The sequence below is a fragment of the Lasiosphaeria miniovina genome (genome assembly GCF_030549165.1).
Source record: "Lasiosphaeria miniovina strain SMH2392-1A chromosome Unknown B0T26scaffold_9, whole genome shotgun sequence".
NCBI classification, from domain to species: domain Eukaryota; kingdom Fungi; phylum Ascomycota; class Sordariomycetes; order Sordariales; family Lasiosphaeriaceae; genus Lasiosphaeria; species Lasiosphaeria miniovina.
Window position 1 is genome coordinate 1,217,489 of NW_026848228.1, and position 19,707 is coordinate 1,237,195.

Consider the following 19,707-nt stretch of genomic DNA (forward strand, 5'->3'; position numbering starts at 1 on the left):
TCGAGAGACTGTTCTCAACATGCGGGCGAATGGTTCGAGACGAACGAGCTAGGCTGGACGCTAGTACGATCGGGATGACACAGACAGTGAGATCATGGCTTCGTGGGGGATATATCGAGAGTACAGAGAAGCTTCTTGAAGAAGCCAAGGCGCCAGGGACTGATCTGTTGGCTGAGTTGAGCTTTGCGGAAGCCCGGGAGGCAACAGGGGGGAGGATCACGTGTATCGTCCCTTTATAGCTAGCGTCCACGTATTTCCATTCCATGTCCATCCATTCCACGGGCCTACTCTTAGCGTCCATTTCCATCCATTCCATTTGAGGTGGACCCAAATGGACGTCCATACATTCTACTAGAGGCTGCGTGGATGGAAATGGAATGGACCGCCAGCCTGGTTGTGTGCATTGGTTGATAGCTGAGGAACCGTCTCCCAGAGTGCGTTCGTCCAGCTACTATATAGAACTAAGAGTAACCAGTCAGAGTCCTTCCTTACTTGCTCAGTGTGCTCAGTTCCTTTTGACTACTGAGCACCCTGAGCCCCTACTCGGGGCGCTCAGTTGGTCTTGACAACTGAGCGCACTGAGCGCGTTCCTAATTGGCTATACCAACCGCAGTGAGGGGTCCACCCCTCCAGGTTGCACCAGCCAATCTGCAGACAGCTTACGGCGCCAGGATCGTAACAGAAGAGACGTGGGACAGATCTAAATTAGATAGACAAGAAATTAATATAGAAAGTAATCCAGTCACTCAGCTCACATACATGTCAACCGTCTAGTTCTGCATCGCCCACGGCTTCCCTGGCAGTTCATGTCTATCGGACCCGCCATTCTCTTCAAAGCTAAACTGGAACGAGTGATTTAGCACGGCTGTACCCGGGACAGGAAATCCTTCAGTTGGGCCCTGTGCGCTGTGCGCTCGCACAGACTGCTCGCTGATGGTAGGCTTTATCTGGGTAAAGGGATGGTGTTCGGTCACCTGTGACGAGTTGACGTGGGCGGGCCAAGTTCCATTGTGTCGTTCCTTTGGCCCTGGCGAGGAGTGGCTCTTCTTGGAGCCGCCACCGATGGCGTTGATTATGTAGTCCCAGAGGCGTGACAGAGACAGCTTGAGTGACTTGGGCAGGTGGCGCTGGAGGAAGGCGGGCAGTAATAGCATGCAGGAGCAAATGATGCCGACGTTTACTTCGAGGGTTCTGTTTGTTCTCGTGTTAACGGTCGGGCGCTCTAAAGTAGGGTTCACGAAGAAGGTAGAATCACGCACGCCCAAATAGCAATTGTGGAAATGTTCCAACTCCGGTCGGGGTCGTGCCAAAGGATCTGGGTCGTTCCTAGTCTAGCCAAGCTAGTAGCACAGACACTGAGATTATGTTGTTAGGCTCCTGTCACGATTTGGGCGCATCATTTGATGGGGCTGCGACTCACAAGATACCAATGCTGAAGACGGCAATAACCCTCATTTTCTTGTTGAAAGCTAAGTTCATCGTCCAGAAAATGGGGAGAGGGAAGGCGAGGACGATAATGTCAGTCAGGGAGGCGGATGCACCCGAGAACCAGGGAAGAATGCTGGTTGGAAGGCATTCGCCGGGGACGGTAGAATCCCAGTTGCGTTCCCGCGGATTGCAGTTGAACAATGTGGCGAAGAAGATGCTGAGGTTCAAGGCCACGACAAAAGCTATGAGGGCATGGAGCGTGTGCCTGTAGCGTGTGGACGCGGCCGAGAAGAGGCGATAGTAGAAGAAAAGAAAGGTGAGCCGGATGAAGAGGGACAGAAGCAGGAAGATGTATTGCGAGAAGGTGAAAATCTGTAACAAAAAGCTTCCTTGGTAAGTTGTTGCACTTTTGTTCTTGTCGGTGTCAGAGCTTACCCTGAGCGCAGGAATTAACGACCTCAACTCCACATCCCACATATGACGACCAATGCCGAGTGTGTAGCCTGGTGCTGTTGGTAAGCCATTGCTCCCTGTTTGGTGTTGCCGCAACCCAAGGGACTTACACTTGATCAACAGTCCGGAGAACGCTACGGTTAAAGCCTGCAGATCCCCAAGTCAGCCTGCAATGTCAGGGCGAAGACCAGGTTAACCTATCTGGGTGGAAACAAACATAGGATAGAAGACAGAAAACTATATCACATTTCGAATCAGCACACAGCCACCGAGCAACAATAGTCCGAGGATCAAGGCAAGGTATACAGACTATCATCGATGCCCAACTTGGCGTTGGTGACAAACAGGCGCGTGTACATGCGCATCCAGACAGCGGCTGTAACCAGAGTGAGACAGACTGTATGGAGGGCGATATTGGACTGGAGCTGGCTTGGCGGGTTAATAAAGTTGGGCGTAACGCCTGGAGGAGGAGGTAGGATTCCTGGACCAGCCCAGACGGAAGACAGATTGGCCATCACAGCTCTAACGAGACAGACGAAACTAAGGCACAGGTTTGGTCTGATGGGATATGTCGCCTGAGTGTCTAGTGCCAAGAGCTCCTGGAAAGTTTGGGGTAGTAAGGGGGGAAATTTTATAAGGGAGGCAGCGCGCCACCTTATCTTCCCGGTCAGCGGGGGAGGACCTGGGGTTGGGGTCACAGGAAGGAGGGGGTGTAAGCCGAATATGCGCCTGTGAGGCAACGACGGCCGCCTATGGTTGCGAGCAAAAATGTTGGCCCCTGCTCACGTACCGATAGCCCCCCCGGCGCGCCACGATTTGAAAATTACAGCGCGCTTTCGATTCGCAATACAGCGCTAGCAGGGAAGGGACTGTACCGGTATAGATACTGGGGGTAAAACCTACCCATCATACCATAGTAACTTCTTCTCTATATGGTACCACATGTAATACACAGACAACCTGACGGGAGGTAAAGCAACCAAGCCACGGCGCAGCACGGGCAAGCACAGGCACGGCTGCCACGGGCCAAGTTGTGCCATCAATCCATCAATGTCCATTGCTTTTGGCAGATGCCGTCCGTTGCTGTCAATCTCACATCTCAGAGCCCCAACTTGCAAAGTTGCAAGCCGGAATCTCTTGACGCTACCACTTGCCGCCCCACCATTTGTCGTAGTTTTGTTCATAGTTGCCATCGAGCATTGCTTCCATACCCTCGGATCATGGGGAGTCAACAGCACGAGCACGCGCACGCGCACGCGCAGCCGCCTTCCCTCTGGGGCACGGCTCTCGTGCTTCTGGTCTTGTACCCCCTTCTGCGCGCCCTCTACAATGTCTACCTTCACCCTCTGTCCAAGATCCCCGGGCCCCGCACCTGGTCGGCCACGCGACTGCCCTTCATCCGCTCGCTCATAAAGGGTACCATCGTCCACGACATCCAGAAACTACATCGCCAGTACGGGCCCGTCCTGCGCATCGCGCCCAACGAGGTCACGTTTGCGCAGCCCGAGGCATGGGACGACATCTTCCGCCCGCCCCAGGGGCAGCTCCTCAAAGACCCTGTCTGGTGGAGGCGCCCACCCGGCACGCCTGTGTCGCTCATCAGCGCTATCGAGCCCGACGAGCACGCCCGCATCCGCAAGGCCCTGGCCCCTGGCTTCACGCGGCGCGCCCTCAAGAGCCAGGAACCCTTCATCCAGCGTTTGGTCAACCTGCTTGTCAGCCGCCTGCACGAGCAGGTCCAGGCTCAGCCGTCGGGCCGCGCCGAGCTCGACATTGCGCCCTGGTTCAACTTCACCACGTTTGACATCTTTGGCGACCTAGGCTTTGGCGAGTCGTTTGACTGCCTCCAAGACTCGCGCCTGCACCCGTGGATCGCCCTGCTTTTCAACAGCGTCAAGGCCGCCGCCTTCGTCTCGGCCACGCGCTTCTACCCGGCCGTCGCCTACGTGCTGATGAAGTGCATCCCGCCGTCGCTCAAGAAGATGCAGCGCGACCACTTTCAACAGATTGCCGACAAGGTCCAGCGCCGCCTCAACTACGAGATGGAGCGATCCGACATTATGGCCCATGTCATCAGAGACAAAGACGGCGGAGGGCTGTCGGTCGACGAGATCAACGTCACCTTCACCGTGCTCACCACTGCCGGCAGCGAGACCACGGCCACGGTCCTCAGCGGCGCCACTAACTACCTCGTCCAACACGCCGACAAGCTCAAGATGCTGGCGGCCGAGGTGCGCGCTGCCTTTCCGCGCGACAAGCACGACGACGGTATGACTCTCGACGCGCTACGCGGCCTACCGTACCTCAACGCCGTCGTGTCCGAAGGGCTCAGGCTATGCACCCCAATCCCGTGGGTTCTCCCTCGACTAGTGCCCGCGGGGGGTAGCACCGTCTGCGGCGTCTGGCTTCCTGGCGGCACGCCCGTCTCGGTGCAGGCCTACGCCATGAACCGCGACCCGGCCAACTTTTGCCGGCCGGATGAGTTCCTTCCTGAGCGGTGGCTGCCTGAGGCCAGGACCGACGAGGAGTCCCCCTTCTTTGGTGACAGGCCCGAGGCAATGCAGGCCTTTAGCCTCGGTGTGCGATCATGTATGGGCCAACATCTTGCGTTGGCTGAGATGCGTCTGATCCTGGCAAGGCTGGTGTGGAACTTTGACTTTGATGCGCCCGAGGACAAGACAAGGTGGTTGAACTGGGAGGACCTTAGAACTTTCTTACTGGTTGAGAAACGGCCAATCTATGTAGGACTGAGGCTCCGGTCGGGTGAATAACACCAAGCATTGTGACCTTGCTTGACGAGGGGGTCACGCCAAGGCTGTGTGCTTGGTCGCTGGGGAGGGCGTGTCAGCCCCTGTTCTAAAATGGGAGACCGGCGGCGGCAGCACTGCACAGCCGGCTTCAGTGGGATTGGACGAGGCTGGACGCCGCCGTTGGGACGGCCTGCCATTAACATAACCATGCTTTCCATGGTCGGAGGTTTCAATCTGCATAAATCGCAATATGTGGGAGAGATAAGTCCAGTTGCTCATTCCCGTGCTTCTAATGAGGAGAAGGAATACAGGGAGCCGACTTGGGTGTTTTTCTCCCGCGCCCTACCGCCAAACGAGGCTCGGAGACGCGTGACACGTTACAGATGGCACAGTTATATCGGGCCGGTATCATAACGATTGTCACTTGAAGCAGACACCGTATCTCGCTGCACCGTACCTTAGTCAGGTATCGGAGGGGTGGGCTCACTCAATTGAGCAACGCGAGGACAGGCAGAGGGAAGCTCCATGTGCTCCCCCACCTCTCTTACTGGACAGGACACCAAACCTGCACTTGCTTACATGGCATTACAAAGCCCAGCCGCTTGCTTTGGTTTGTTGGCTGCCTGCTGAATCGACACCGAGTAGGTTACACAACAGACGGACGGGAGCCATTAAAGGGCTTGCTACTAAAGTATACCGTGTAAATATAGCAGATCTGTTTTCTTTCACTATACTGCAGCCCGATAAGAGTAACACCAGGTAACATCACACACAAGTCCTTGCATGCCCAACGTTTGTACCTATGGTTTCGGTTGACCAAAGGCACCCCACCCTCCTTTACAACTTGAACTCAACGCGCCGTACCGCACGAATTGGAACGGGAATGCAGGCAGGGGCAAAACTGATAGTTCGGTTGAGGCGTTCTATGCAGCCATGATTTGATACTCTCTGTCCAATGTGCCAATCTTTTACCTGCTTCTCTTTCTTCGACAAACGGGATTACGTATCATCATCAGCCCTCCTCTACCAAAGTTCATGATTGTATCTGTGACGCGCACCGGGGCTAGCGAATCAGGGCGCGTACCCCCTTTGTGGTGATTTTGGGCAGAGGGATGAGAAAGTCGTGTGCCTGCCTGATATCGCTCTCGTCCGTCTCAAACAGGTCGAACTCGGGCCCGTTGGGCCGGAACAAGACGGCCAGGATCAGGCTCATCTCTGCCATGGCTAGACTGTGAGGGAGAAACGGGGAAAGGTATTAGTAACCTGGTAAGCCCACAGCCTCCAGGGCTATAATAAGAAAATGGGAAAAGACCGAAGAAGATAGGAGAAACTTACTTCATCCCAAGACAATTCCGCGAGCCCCGGCAAAAAGGCACGAAGCTCTTGTTCATGTTACCAATTGTGTCTTGTCGCAGCCATCGTTCGGGGGTGAACTCGCCAGGCGAGGCAAAAACGTCTGGGTCCGAGTGCATCAGGTACGCCGACATGCCGACAGGGGCACCGGGAAGGATCGTGTAGTTCTTGTACTGGATGGGCACGTCGGGAGAGATGCGCGGGAGGCGGTGCATGACACCATAACTGAGGCTGCGGGCGGGGGTTTAAAGATTGTTACCACAAGGCGGGGCAGTTGAAGCGTGCTTCAGCGTAAACACTCACCGCAACGACTCCTTGATGATGGCCTGCAAAAACGCCAACCGCTCCAGTTCGGCCCACGAGGGCACGCGCGTCGGCCAGCTAGCCATGATCGGGCTGAGCTCTGCCTCGAGCCGAGCACGAATGGCGGGTCGGGACAGAATGTAGAAAGACGCGAAGCCAATGGTGCGCGCCGTGCTGGCGGTGCCGCCGCCTAGCAGCACCTGGGCTTCCTTGGAGAGGCGCTCCTCGGACCGCTCCGACTCGGGCATGTCGCTCTTGTTGACGATGTGGTGGAAGAGCGAAGATGCGTCTTCTTCATGACCCTTTTCCGCGCCGTGCGCTGCTGTAGCTGACGTCATGGCACGCCGGATGTGTTGCTTTGCTCTCTGTTTGACACGCAAGAATACTTGATCAGAAATCCAGCGTTGTCATGGGATATGCACGAGAAGAAAGGCAAAAAGTTACCTCTTTGAAAATGTTAAACATCTGCCCGCGGGGGTACGCCCAGAGCAAAACGCTTTCCGGGATCCAGCTGACGACGCGCACAAGCCAGGGGAAGCCTGTGAACAGCGGAATGGACCGCACGATGGCGTGGATGACGTTATACCAGTCGGGCGCAAAGTCCGGGTCATCAAGAAAACGGCTACCGCCGGACCCGCCGTCGAGGCAGATGCGGCCAATGATGTCGCCGGAAAAGGCCGAAAAGGCGTGGTCGAGGCGGATGACCTTGCCGGAGCCCTTTAGGTCGCGGAGGCGCGTCTCGAGGTGCAGCGCCACCTCGGCCAGCATGGGCTGCAGGCGGGCGATGCCCATGCGCGAGAAAAACGGCTCCAGTGGCTTGCGGCGGCGGCGGTGCAGGTCGTGATCCGCTGTCAAGAGGTGCGACCCGTCAAAGTCGATGCCCTTGCAAAAGACGTCGTAGGCGTTTGTGCGCCGCTTGCTCTCGGTCACATAGATCTCGTTATAGAAGGCCGGGTCGTGAATTGAGAGCTCGTCCGGGTTGACGCGGATGATGGGCCCATATTTTTTGTGCATGCGCTCAATCTCAAAGATGTACTGGCCGTCGAGCCAGTAGTCGTAGTAGAACTCATACCAGCTCGTCGCGGCTGCCAGCTTGGAGCCCGGGAACTTGGCCAGGGGAGAGAGGAAGAGATTGTAGACAGCGAGCCCCGTAGTATAGACAAGGTAGGCTACACAGAAAAGGGCGAGAACAGGACCGAGCTGGTGGACGAGTCCCGGCTGCGTCCGGGCGGCGCCGGGATCCCGCATTCTGGCAAAGAAATGGCAAAGGACGGAGCTTCGAGACACTTACACCTGGGAAGCGTGGTATGTTGGAAGACTCAACAGGGCAAAATAGGGCAATAAAGAGGTATTTGTCGGAGCCGAGCGACCTGAAATGCAGGTCTAATGTTGAGTTGTTGACGCTGTTAGCTCGGCAAAGATATTGCACGACAGAGCACTGTGCTTGCCTGGACCGCCCGGGACAGTGCTTCCAAACGGCCATCGAACCCCGCCTGTGGCCCAAAGCCAATCCGCAATGGCTCTCTCGGCGATTATTAACATCTCTGGAGAGGCTAATGATAGACGGCGATAAACGGTACCTTTCAAGAGGGAGCCAGGCTGGTCAGCGTGACAGCAGAACAGAAACAAGCTTTGTCCTAGAAGATCCGGACCGGCGCGAAAAGAGGATGCAGCAAGGGGTGGGGGGCCAACAGCTACTGATTTTCGTTCAGCAGGAAGTTGGTCCAGCAGGCTGCAGCTTCACTCCCTAAATATTCCTTCATGCATAATTTTAGCCGAACCCTACTTGCTCATGGCCTGTTACCACCAGACTCGGCTACGGAGGGGGGGTTGGGGGTTGAGAAGAAGGTACCGCCGGGATGATGGCGCTAGTGCTAGAAAGAGCGAAGCACGTTGAGGTCGAGAGATTTGAACCCCATGGCCCCCAACGCCTTCATAAGACCTGAGCGTTGTCTAAAAATTTCTCCAGATCTCAGAGTGGCTCTTGTCGGCATCGGAACGTTGTTAACTATTGTTGAGAACTGGCAATCCAATAACCATGGAATTCCGATATTCCGAGGTGGTCGACCCGAGCTTGTTTGAGACAGACGGACTGATTACCAACAAGATGGTTACCCTCCGCCGACACAAAGATTCGTTCAGCGAGATCATTGGTGCGTTTCGCGCACAGCGCGACTGGTCTGAGCATGTCGCGCCCGTCCATGGATACCAAGGAGGCCTTGGGGAGCACTTCAGCTTCATCCGAGTCACGGTTCCGGAATGCCTCCCTGAGAGGCTAGAGGTTGTCTCATACGCCAACGAGTATGCGTTCCTCTACGACGGTGCGTGAGGCCAGTGAGAGCTGCAGATAACTAGAGAAATGACACTGACTCAAGGCTGCAGACGAGATGGAGATGCTTGACCTCAAGCAGCTGCCCGATACTGGAGGGCCAGGAATCCTCGAGACGTTCGGGACGGGGGTTCTGGACCACAACATCGAGGGTAGCCTTGGGAAGCTCAGTTCCACGAAGCGGCTACAGGCCCGGGTGCTAGCCGAGATGATAGCCATTGACGCACCTCGGGCCAAGACGACTATGGAAGCCTGGGCGCGGTTTGTACAGCTCGCGTCGCGGACGAGACTAAAGGCATTTGACACACTCGCACAGTATATTCCAGCCCGTGTCATCGACTGCGGAGAGCTGTATGTTTCAACGGCTCCCTTTTCCGAGACTCGTTTCATTAGTCATAGATGGACTGTATACTGACGTAGAGCTCGTCTCCAGAATCTGGTTTGGCACCTTAACGTATGGTATGGGCCTCACCATTCCCGATGATGAATATCATCTCTGCATGAAACTGGCGCGTCCCGGATATGTGGTACTGGCCTTGACCAATGACCTCTACTCGTGGGAGAAGGAGCGTCAGGCAGCCGAGCAATTGGATCAAGACCACGTCTTCAACGCCATCTGGGTCATTATGAAAGAGCGCGGCGTTGATGAGAACGAAGCCAAGGCCATATGTACCGAAGTGACTAGAGACTACATTGACGAGTACTGTAGCATCGTGGAGAGAACAAGGACGGATGCGGCACTTTCCAAAGACGTGCGGGCTTATATCGAGGCCGTCTTGTTGAGCATCGCTGGAAATTTGGTGTGGAGTATCTACTGCCCGCGGTACCGTCAGGCTCTCTAGGAGACTGAAGGTCAGGCACTTCAGTTGCGTGTTCAGTTATTACGCAGTGTTTTCGACGAATGGTTTGCAGTTTTGCAATTAATGGGGTCTTATCAAGTGGAGATTGGCGTGGTGTGAAACACAAAAGAAAGCTCCTTCCAAATTCGCTAGGCCGCCGCTGCCACTGTGTAATTCTGCTCACACACAGTTCGATGAGCGGTCAGCATCTCGTCACACAAGGTCCTGCCGTCAAGGCTCAGATCTTCGCAGCCTGCCTAGACGGCTCACGTCCTCTATCTGCCTGCGCGAATCAAGCGGCTCATCGTAATGCCGAGATGTAGTCGTCATTTACTTGCAGCTTGTGCCTCGTTCTTGCTGCGGTACTCCAGCTCGCCGTAATATGTTGGTGCACAGTGGAGTAAGGAATAATTAGAGGAATACTTGGCGCACCCACCCTGCACCCTTTAACTGCAATGCCACCCACCCCCACTATGGTAGCTGCTATAAACTTGCGGCTTTTTTAGCGGTAAAATCGGTACTTCTAGATACTAGCCCCCATACGCGTCTTTCTAGTATGCCTGTTCCCTCCTCTCCACCACCCCTCTTTTCCCTTGTTATCGACCCCAACCATACTTTCAGCCCTCTCTAAGCTCTTCGGCACCGCCAGCCCCAAGCTGTCCGCATCCTCTTCCCATTTCCCTCGCCCAAACCTGCACGTCTTTCCTTTCCTCTCAAAGTGACAACATGTTCAAGGCCCAGCTTTCGCAGTTCTTCCCTCCAACCCCCGCATTTTCCGAAGCCGACGTCCCTGCTCAGGATACCAAGGTCTTCATCGTAACGGGCGGCTCATCCGGGATTGGCCTCGAGCTCTGTAAGATCCTATACCGGAAAAACGGCCGCATCTACATTGCGGGCCGGTCCGAAGTCAAGGTCCGCCAAGCCATCCAAGCTATCCAAGATGCCACACCGGCATCCGCAGGATCCCTCGAGTTCCTGCGGCTCGATCTCGCCGACCTCAGCAGCATTAAAGCCGCCGTCGACGACTTCAAGGCGCTAGAGCCGCGTCTACACGTCCTATGGAATAACGCCGGCGTGTCCCAACCCCCGCTGGGTAGTCTGTCGAAACAAGGCATCGAGCTGCAGCTCGCCACCAATTGCCTCGGCCCGTTTCTTTTTACCCAGCTTCTGCTGCCGCTGCTCAAGTCGACAGCCGCCGCCCAAGACGCTAAGGATGCGGCCTCGGTCCGTGTCGTCTGGACATCGAGCCAGATGATCGAGCTCTCGGCGCCCAAGGAGGGCATTGTCATATCGGAGCTGCGCACTCCGCCCAAGAATACGACGCGCAACTACGTTAACTCTAAGACGGGCAATCTATTTCTTGCTACCGAGCTCGCTCGCCGAGAGCCTTCGGTCGTTAGCGTCGCCCTCAACCCAGGCGCCGCCTCGACTAACCTGTTCCGCTATACACCCTTAACGAAACATCTCGCCTGGCCGCTGCTGCACTCTGCTGAGCGGGCGGCGCTAACGCAGCTATATGCTGGCTTGTCATTGGACATCACGGTTGAGAAGAATGGATGCTATATTGTGCCCTGGGGCAGGATTGCCGGAGGGTCGTCCTCCCGAGGTGGTGAGCACGGTCCCTTGAGGAAGGAGTTGGCTAACGCAACAAAGCCGGTTGCGGATGGCGGGACTGGGCGCGCGGCAGAGTTTTGGGATTGGTGTGTTGAGATGACTAGTGAGTTCTATAACTGATAAGACAGTCTATTGCAGTACCCCTTGATATAAATGTCTTGTTATGTTGGCGTTTGACTTCGGCACACTCTATACTATTCTCGTTATTTGCGTTCTAGTTCGATTAGTATTGCTATGTGGTGATGCGATGTTGGGGACGGGCAACAGCCCAGGAATGACAGATAACTCTCACGGTACGCGTTGATGAGACGAAGCGGCAAGGTTAAAGACAAATGAATATCTACGGAAGCTCCACAGAAGCCTAGTTACAGTATGATCAACATATGTCGCGAGCCGCCCGTATTCCCCCAAACTCCCAATCCGTCAAAAAATCAAAAAATAAACGCTATTAGATACAATCCCCAACCTTCCAATCCTACCCAGTCTTTAGCCCTTGAATACTAATTAGTCCTCGGCCCTCTTCTTAACCCCCGCCACGCTCGGCGGCACCGCAGCACCCGCAGTAGGCTGCCAGGCCTCCCTAAGCCCGACAGCAGCAATAGTAGCCGGAGGCGTCACCGTGTCCGGTAAGCGTAATATATCTTAGTACCTTCTCAAAATGTCCATCCCCGAGCAGCATCCTCAACCTATCTTGGTCACTTAGCGATAATCTCGTCCTATCCCCGTTCGTACGCCGCTTATATCGACGCGGTTAGTTGCGAGGAGCGTGTACGGGCTACCGTCCCGATCCGTATCGCAATGGAATTAGTTCTTACGGGCCAAGTCGTACTCGAGCTTCTACTTTATAAGTTTACATGCTTTTAACGCGTTCTGAAAACGTCTGACGCGCTAGTCGGATCGTAGCTAAGAATTCAACTAGACGCAGTATCGCACAGCAGTAAGCAATACTGGCATAGTTTTTGCTTAAGGCCTGTGAAACCACTGGGTCATTCCTCAGTATATATATCCATTTGATCACGGTCGACGTTTACTCAGTCAGGGTCGAACCGTCCAATCGGCGGAGACAGGTATTCCCAAGTCTTTATCCATACGTACGGCTTAGAGCGCTCACCACGAGCCTCATAGAGATCGTGGTCGCTTTATTTATACTCTTAACGCATCCCACCCAACGAGGTTAGCTGGGGAGGTATCTCACAGCGTGCTTGGTTCGCACCGTCGTTGGAAACGACCCCGCACCTACCACGGTATCCCGTAGCGTTTTAATTAGGTGCATTCCATTTTACGTGTCTGTACAAGACGGAGTAGTAAGCGTTTCAAAAAAACGGTATTATATCCGCTAAACTCGATATGGAATCCGTTTCAATTAAGATAAGAGATAAGATGCCCCATTTTCGACTCCTGTATACCCTCATTTTCGGCCGCTTTGAGTCCCAGAGACAAGGTTTCTAACCGCCAGACTAGTAGTTGGGTCGGTGACGACCAGCGAATCCCTGGTGTTGTATGTTTTTTTTGGTGGGTCCTCCCTACCCTCCTTGGTAGGGAGGAGCTTATTTATGTTGAAATCACCAGGTACCGGTACTGGAAACAACAGGGCGTGCTGCACGCCGAAAGCTGGTGGTTCAAGTAATGGTCATTATTTGTCTATGTGTATCTAGAAGAAAGAGGTGGCCGTAGGCTACTTATATGGAATCTGGGACCCCTAGGCCTCCACCGCCGCCTGTCTGGCTGATGAATGCGTTGCTACAGCCACCTCTATGTGGCTGGAATGCGCGTTGTTCCAACAATCTATATAGATTGATCGGACTCGATTTGTAATATTTTTAAGGGGCAAAGTAGGGGCTTCAGACTCATAAAACTATTCTAGATTAAATAGCTGCCATGTATATTCTGTGCCGATATAGAACCCTATCAAGCGGCCATGTTTACCGGGGAGGAGTGGAGCGCAATCACCTGGAGAAGGGGGCTCCTGAGCATTTGAGCCAATACCCCCTATGCTCACAGCTGCCCTGCCGTGCCCTCGAAAACACTGCACAGGGCAACCCCCCTTACCCCCTGTGCTCTCACTTTTATATAAATAACTACCTTGGTTAATTAGACTCTTTCCTTTGTAGATACCGTAAGTCTTCATCCTCCTCTCAATGCAGATACCCGGCTCCTCTTTTCTATGTCACACCAATTCCTGCCGGACTTGCATTCTCGAGCAAGTGAATTTCAGCCCATTCCCAGCAGCGAAGGACGTATACCAGTTGAACTTGCAGCCGTCAATTCACAAGTGGATTTACCTCTTTATTCAGGACAACATCGAGTTGGTGTCGCGCCCTGAGGCGGTGTCTTCCTGGGGTCCAGCTGCGCCTTGTTCGACCTTTGTCTCGAGGGCGAGGCTCTGCACGGCGACTTTGGAGGGGGGCATCTGCACGCCTTGGTGTCTGCCCTGCGAGGCGCACCGGCCCCCTTACTCTTAGCGGAACAAGTGGCTGAGGGACGTCCACGATTCGTGCCCTATCCGCGCTCGTGCAGCGCGTCGGGCGTCGCAATGTTCAGCACCGGGCGCAGCATAATGATAAGGGTTCCATGATAAATCGACGAGCCCATTTCTCTCAAGGCCAGGTTTCTTTCCTCGGGCTCCTTATCATATCATACTGTTGGATTCACCAGGGTACCGGTACTGGAATCAACAGGGCGTAACTGTACGCCGAAAGCTGGTGGTTCAAGTGATGGATTGTAGATGTGTGTTCTTCTCTCTAGCTTTCTGGCAGTGCCAGAAAGCCCGTTCTTATACTACTATTGTGGTGGCGAAGTGGGTGGCGAAGTCTCTATCTAGAACCTTCGAGGCCCTTCTGCTTGACAAATTCCAACAGTTTCCAGAGTGCGTTTGTCCAACAAATGCTCCCGTCGTGTCCTAGGCTACTTGTACACCAGCAACTGCTATGTCGTCCTCCAACAGATAAGGACAAATATTCCTCAGCTGTAGATCTTGGCAGTTACGCCGGGGATGATCTCGAGGTCCTTCTCGTTGTACTCGTACTTGCCACCGGGGAGGATCTTGGCCTCGACCTTGCGGCGCTGCTGCTACGACCGGCGCACGATGACCCACCCCTCGGTTATCAGGTGCTGGCCCAACTCGGTGAAGGCGTTAGTGGTCAGGCCCAGCCGAGTAAGCAGCGGGCTATTCTGGATAGGATCCAGCGCGACGTGGTTATTGGGCCTGCCATACATAATGTATTAGCTAGCTAAAAAGGTAAAAGGGGTAATGCTTCAATAAGGAGGTAATTACATGGCAAAATACAACAGCCCCAGCCGGTCAACCGTCGATTGGTCTGCCGGCGACGCGTGTATACGGTGGATGCTCGACTTGATCAGCCGCCCGTCAGCGCCGTAAGCGCGTCGTACGTGTTGATGGTGATGGTCGCGTCCTGCGGCTTGATCCACTTCCAGTTCCCCTCCGAGTTGAGGATCTGCAGCGCCGCCACCGGCTACCGGAAGAGGGGGGTCACCGTCCCCAGGTCCGTGTGGCCCGCCGCGTACAGGTCGCCCACCTTCTCGTTCTCTTCCGCGCTGCGCGCCGCGTAGTGCATGTACCGCAGGTGGTCCTCGCCCTTATCGTACAGGTGGTTGCGCACCAGCTGGTCTTCGTCTGGCAGCTCGAGGAGGAGCGCGAAGAGCCGGAGGAGCTTGACGACGACTTCGCTATGGCATTTCTAGGGTGATAGGTTAGATGGGTGCAGTGGATGGGTGTGGTAATAAAGGGGGGTGGTGCTTACGCGGATAAACGCCTCGACCTCTTCAATATGCTCCTAGATCACGGCGGGCTGTGCGCGCGGGTGGGAGCCGAAGACCGGTAGCCGTTGTACTCGCCCCTGACCAGGTCGTCGTGATTGTGGTACTTGAGCTTCTCCTCCAGCGGCAGCGCGTAGAACTCCTTGCCCAGCGAAAACTGCCGGTTGACCTCCTGCGAGATTTTGTCCAAAAGCTAATGTGAAGTAAATAGTATCACTATGTTCATAAAAAGTAACTAGGTATTTAATTTCTAGCTATATAATGTTAAGGCATAACCTGGTTTGTACCACCTCTCCGCCAGGGTATAAAGTATCCATATAAGTGAAGCATAGGAGCCATTACAATTACAAAGATACAGAACATCGAAGTAAGCCCGAAACATATATATATAATCCAGTTCGTTTGGGGTTGTTGAAGGATGGCCATGATGAATCCGCTACTTGCGATAAGAACTAGCGGGAATATGGGGACACCATAGCTGGAACGCGGCTGGCTCAGACACGTAGTGGCAAAGCCCATGCTCAATCCCATACATACCGTACCCCCAAAAACATCCTGGGAGGAGATGCGAGATGCGGCGCCAAAGGCGCAGAGAAATGTAAACAGGACCAAGACTACAAATCTGGTAGTGGAACGCCACGAGAAACTGTCGATGCGAAAGTTTAGAACCGTTCCGAACATCAGTTTGTAGACGAGCCAGCCCCAAAGCCCCTGGCCTATGATCTGGTTATCACACAGAATCAAAATATCGCAGTCAGTTCCCGCGACCTGTTGCTTCTCGATCGTGGGCCAAAACGTCTGGAGGCCGTTCGCAGTTGTCTTTTTCCAACCTGTTAGGGCCTCCAAGTAGTCGGCGCCGCCGCCTTGGCTATCGTGACCGCCAATAAAGTTTGCTGGGGTCTTGTACAGGAAGCAGTTGATCTGGCCATACACGCCATCGGATCTTGCGTAACTTGCTTGCCCGCGGGCTGCCCACTTTTTATTCTCCCTTTCCTGTCCTCTCCTCTTGTGAAGCTTTCTAGGGCCGGAGGGATATATTGGCTCGTCAGCGGGCATTTCAAGGCGCGGGAGGACCTCGAATGCGACTTTGACGAGGAGATCGAGCTGAAAATCGTCTATTCTGGTTGTTGGCCGGAAACGAAAGTAGGCATTCCCCTTAACCGTGGCGGGCGCTTGGAGGTCCGTATCGGTGACGACGTAGTGATCCATGCCGTCTAGGCGATGTATAGTAAGAGATGGACTTGAAGTTAGCGCCTCGACAGCGTAGAAAGGCCTGGCGGGTATCATTATTGAGCCGGGGCTCGCAGCTAGGGCCGGCTGGTCGGTCTGCGCAGGAGGTAGTTTGTCGTAGGCGGCCGACGGCTTGATTATGTAGATAGTTTTAAAACTAGGCCAGCGGACAAGACGTCTCGGCCAGAGCAGCGGAGGGCCTCTCTGTCGCATAACCTCGTTTCCTTCACTGCTCTTGCCACTCGTCCAAGCGAGGCGGATGGTAATCAAGTAGAATATATCGCCACTCGGGTGGTAATTTAATAAGCCTAGGACAGTTTTGCTTTGATTCACGTATGAGATCTATATTATCTCGGAAAATGATGAGATGCTGATGCGCAAACCCTTCTTGGTGACCTCAAAGTCATCGACGCGTTGACCGCTGCCCTGTTCGTCAATCACGATACTGTGGCAGCCCATAAAGTCGGAAGGCGAAGACGCAAGGTACTGAGTTTCGGTGGAATCCTGGACACAGGATTCGCTCATTCCAAAGCCCCAAGCAAAGATGCTGCTGTCGTTGGTGTGCTTGATGATTTCCTCCTGTAGCCTTTGAAAGGCTTTTTTGCCCTCGCCATATAGCAAGGGCATATTCACGTCGAATATACCCAGCAGGCAATATGCCACATCTTCCCTTCTTGTCGTACATCGTGATGCCGCCCATAACATTCGTTGGGCTATGCTAGCGGCGAAAATAGGACTCCGGTGGCCGCTGCAGAAATAGTCTGACGGGATCCTCGACACTTCACTAATGGCCTGGCAAAGCTCGGATCAATCTCCAAGAAGGGCCCAGGACTTGGTGAAAAATACCATGCGTTCTAGCGCCAATAGCTCCTGTAGGGTCCATCCTCTGGTGAACCATCGAGACCGGCGAAACTCGGAATCCTGGGCCTGGGGCACGTCTCCGTCCGACACGTCGGAGAAGGTGTAGCAGACGCGACAGTTTTGGTACCACCGAGACATGGAATTGATGGCCTCGGACAGCTTCGAGCTGCTCGTCTTGTCGATGCAGCATGTTTCAACCCATGCCCACTCCAGATTGTCTTGCTTAGCTTGGTCACAGCACCAGGCAATCTTTAGGTACCCTCCCCGCTGAGCAAAAGGATGGAAATTAGATCCCTGTGGGTGTTTGTGGATTTATTCCCAGTCTTGAAGGCTGAACTCTTCATTTTTCACCCAAGTGTGTGACAGTGCGGCGTATGGTGAGACGGAATCACCGATGAATTCCGTCAGCCGGAGCGTCGAGGCGTTTAACAGTCGCATCGTTAAAGAGCAAGTGGGTAGATATATGAAAAATGCTCGGATAACAGAGAGAAATCAGCAATCCCCTGCTGCAACTTAATGGTTGGAGGGTATGTGTTGGAATTTGTCAAGCAGAAGGGCCTCGAAGGTTCTAGATAGAGACTTCGCCACCCACTTCGCCACCACAATAGTAGTATAAGAACGGGCTTTCTGGCACTGCCAGAAAGCTAGAGAGAAGAACACGCATCTACAATCCATCACTTGAACCACCAGCTTTCGGCGTACAGTTACGCCCTGTTGATTCCAGTACCGGTACCCTGGTGAACCCAACAGAAACATTTCTTGCGGACTGCGTAGCTCTAGTAATTAATTCCATATTGTACCCTCGTAATGTAAGGTACTTTTGCTATAAAGTGTTTGTGCTGTAAACTACCGACGCGATATAACCCTGTAGCTGTATCATAACCACTTTCAAACTTCATGCTTCGTCCATCTCGGGTCCCTGATTCCTGATCGATCTGCTCTCACTCTCTTGCGACCTAGACTCTGGTGCGCGCTTCTTCTCCCAAAACAAAATCCTTGGAGAGTCCTTCTAGCCGCTTCCGGATAACTTCGTGTTTCGGGGCTTTGCCGAGAGAATCCCGGAAAAGCTCCTGACGGCCGAATCGAGGGAGCTTGCAAATCCCTGATCTGCTAGTTTTGCAGTTCGCGTCCAGACACCATAGAATTTCCCTTGTTTCGGCGTCGTCTTCCATTCCCCATGACTTAGGATCCAATTGGTCGAACCATCTGTGATTCAGCGGGTAACGATGCTCGATATATTGGCCGTCATGGCTAACCTCGAGGAAGATGCGATTTCCGTCTCTACTCCGGAGGTATGCTGTCCGGCAAGACAAGCAGGTTTTGCTGTGTATTACCCCTGGTGTTAGGAACTCCCCTATATACGAGGGACACTTAGACGCTCGATTCCGGCACTCTAGCATAGGGATGTAATAAGGGTCAGTTCGTGGTAGCCTCCAGATGGTCTTAGCATATTGGCGCCATGGCGCCGCGACGTCGCCAAAGCAACAGCATACTGTGGGCGAGAATGCTTGGAGCAGCTTAACATCACCCTACGGGACGTGTGGACAAAGCGCAAAGTCGCCATCTTTGGGGTGCGCCTGCCGCAACTCGAGATGCCGCTGGAGATGTTTCATTGTCACTGGCCGGGAAGGAGCCAGATCAAACGAGTGTATCTTGCACCTCCTCACCGTGTGGACGGAAGTGGTATCGAATTCTTTGTCAAACATTTTGAATATGGCAAGCGATGGGCGGGATGAAATGGTACTGTTCGGTGTTGTTCTTCTTGGGTAGCTTGCGAATATATGATCGACGCTCTCATGTGACGGGTGCAGGCAGCGAATCACGGATTCCGATGGCACGCAGTCCCTCTCATGGCTCCGGGGCCGCAAATCGAGCTCCGCCCAGTTCACCGACAGGTGGGAGCAGAGTCGCACGCTGCCTTCGCGTCCAATGCAGATGCGTGTGTCGTCGTGGACCGATATGTCCATAATAGCCACCATGAGCTCGTTGGGAAGGCGGTAGATCGGGCATTGGGAGGTGTTTTGTCGATTCGCGTTCTCCCATTGCGGATATCCATCTTCGGCGCTGGCCAAAATCGTGACAGGCGTTATTGCTGAAGTCATCCATGGTCAGCTAATGCGCGAAATCTCTAGTGTATTACGTTTCTTGTTGGTACGGTGGATCAAGTGTTTCACCCTAACTTTAATCCTGGACAGACTCAATCGCGATCTTATCTTATTAGACGGTCTCGCATTTTCCATGGCTCCCGAACGAGATGTACCCTTGGTTTTGGACAACGGAGCACTGCCACGCGGTTGTTTTGTCAATCGTCTCCTTACCCGCTTTGGCGCGTCTGCAACGTGTGATCTCGCACCCCGGGTCTTTTGTTGCTCTCTGCCTGTGTGCAGTGCTCCAGCCCCTGCCATTGCCGAGCTGGGCGGGTGTCCAGTTTTGGGTAAACCTCGCTGGTTTCGGCTTCGGCCGCTAGTCAGCGCCGAAATTGTTGCTATGTTTATGGCCAAGCTTGCTATATGGTTTGCAATCATATTACTGCTGTTGCACAAAGTGCCAGCCAACAGGTATCTGTTTTGTCTGCTGGAGTAACGGCACGCCGCTACAAGGTTGGTGATAGCTGCTCTCCGTGGTGGGTTCGCTGGTTTGGACACTCCGGTCAAGGGGAGAAGCGAGCCCGCCTTATATAGGTGGGAAGTATTCGGTACTCTGCACTCTTATTACCGAAACCTTCTCTCCAAATCCTCACCACGGGGGTTCCGAAACCAGTGAACTATAA

The 19,707-nt window shown here is 53.9% G+C and overlaps 8 protein-coding genes across 8 annotated transcripts; 3 read left to right on the plus strand and 5 right to left on the minus strand.

Moving 5' to 3' along the window:
* Positions 1 to 737: 737 nt before the first annotated feature.
* On the minus strand, positions 738 to 2,557 carry B0T26DRAFT_735252 (uncharacterized protein). Its single transcript, XM_060443229.1, has 7 exons — positions 2,192 to 2,557; positions 2,099 to 2,118; positions 1,992 to 2,028; positions 1,864 to 1,931; positions 1,421 to 1,800; positions 1,260 to 1,355; positions 738 to 1,191 (listed from the first exon to the last, which is right to left on the minus strand). The coding sequence occupies exons 1-7, from the start codon at positions 2,394 to 2,396 to the stop codon at positions 771 to 773; spliced, it is 1,227 nt and encodes a 408-aa protein (XP_060289586.1). The 5' UTR covers positions 2,397 to 2,557; the 3' UTR covers positions 738 to 770.
* A 92-nt stretch (positions 2,558 to 2,649) lies between these two features.
* On the plus strand, positions 2,650 to 4,652 carry B0T26DRAFT_744877 (cytochrome P450; the record flags this gene model as incomplete). The annotated part of the gene is made up of 2 exons (XM_060444466.1): positions 2,650 to 2,667; positions 3,144 to 4,652. The coding sequence occupies 2 exons, from the start codon at positions 2,650 to 2,652 to the stop codon at positions 4,650 to 4,652; spliced, it is 1,527 nt and encodes a 508-aa protein (XP_060289587.1).
* Positions 4,653 to 5,371: 719 nt separating this feature from the next.
* On the minus strand, positions 5,372 to 7,535 carry B0T26DRAFT_877187 (cytochrome P450; the record flags this gene model as incomplete). Its single annotated transcript, XM_060448127.1, has 4 exons — positions 5,372 to 5,860; positions 5,967 to 6,215; positions 6,288 to 6,652; positions 6,732 to 7,535. 4 exons carry the CDS (start codon positions 7,533 to 7,535, stop codon positions 5,695 to 5,697), a joined length of 1,584 nt encoding a protein of 527 aa, XP_060289588.1. The 3' UTR covers positions 5,372 to 5,694.
* Positions 7,536 to 8,325: 790 nt separating this feature from the next.
* Positions 8,326 to 9,533, plus strand: B0T26DRAFT_865943 (isoprenoid synthase domain-containing protein; the record flags this gene model as incomplete). The annotated part of the gene is made up of 3 exons (XM_060447808.1): positions 8,326 to 8,608; positions 8,670 to 8,967; positions 9,050 to 9,533. The coding sequence occupies 3 exons, from the start codon at positions 8,326 to 8,328 to the stop codon at positions 9,456 to 9,458; spliced, it is 990 nt and encodes a 329-aa protein (XP_060289589.1). The 3' UTR covers positions 9,459 to 9,533.
* Positions 9,534 to 10,012: 479 nt separating this feature from the next.
* B0T26DRAFT_735257 (uncharacterized protein) lies at positions 10,013 to 11,447 on the plus strand. Its single transcript, XM_060443230.1, has one exon. The coding sequence runs from the start codon at positions 10,182 to 10,184 to the stop codon at positions 11,187 to 11,189; it is 1,008 nt and encodes a 335-aa protein (XP_060289590.1). The 5' UTR covers positions 10,013 to 10,181; the 3' UTR covers positions 11,190 to 11,447.
* A 2,691-nt stretch (positions 11,448 to 14,138) lies between these two features.
* Positions 14,139 to 16,055, minus strand: B0T26DRAFT_682022 (uncharacterized protein; the record flags this gene model as incomplete). The annotated part of the gene is made up of 5 exons (XM_060440713.1): positions 14,139 to 14,274; positions 14,460 to 14,542; positions 14,606 to 14,756; positions 14,873 to 15,039; positions 15,384 to 16,055. The coding sequence occupies 5 exons, from the start codon at positions 16,053 to 16,055 to the stop codon at positions 14,139 to 14,141; spliced, it is 1,209 nt and encodes a 402-aa protein (XP_060289591.1).
* Positions 16,056 to 16,418: 363 nt separating this feature from the next.
* B0T26DRAFT_744882 (uncharacterized protein) lies at positions 16,419 to 17,375 on the minus strand (the record flags this gene model as incomplete). Its single annotated transcript, XM_060444467.1, has 3 exons — positions 16,419 to 16,877; positions 16,923 to 17,204; positions 17,289 to 17,375. 3 exons carry the CDS (start codon positions 17,373 to 17,375, stop codon positions 16,419 to 16,421), a joined length of 828 nt encoding a protein of 275 aa, XP_060289592.1.
* A 220-nt stretch (positions 17,376 to 17,595) lies between these two features.
* B0T26DRAFT_735262 (uncharacterized protein) lies at positions 17,596 to 19,433 on the minus strand. The gene has a single exon (XM_060443231.1). The coding sequence runs from the start codon at positions 19,037 to 19,039 to the stop codon at positions 18,467 to 18,469; it is 573 nt and encodes a 190-aa protein (XP_060289593.1). The 5' UTR covers positions 19,040 to 19,433; the 3' UTR covers positions 17,596 to 18,466.
* Positions 19,434 to 19,707: the final 274 nt, after the last annotated feature.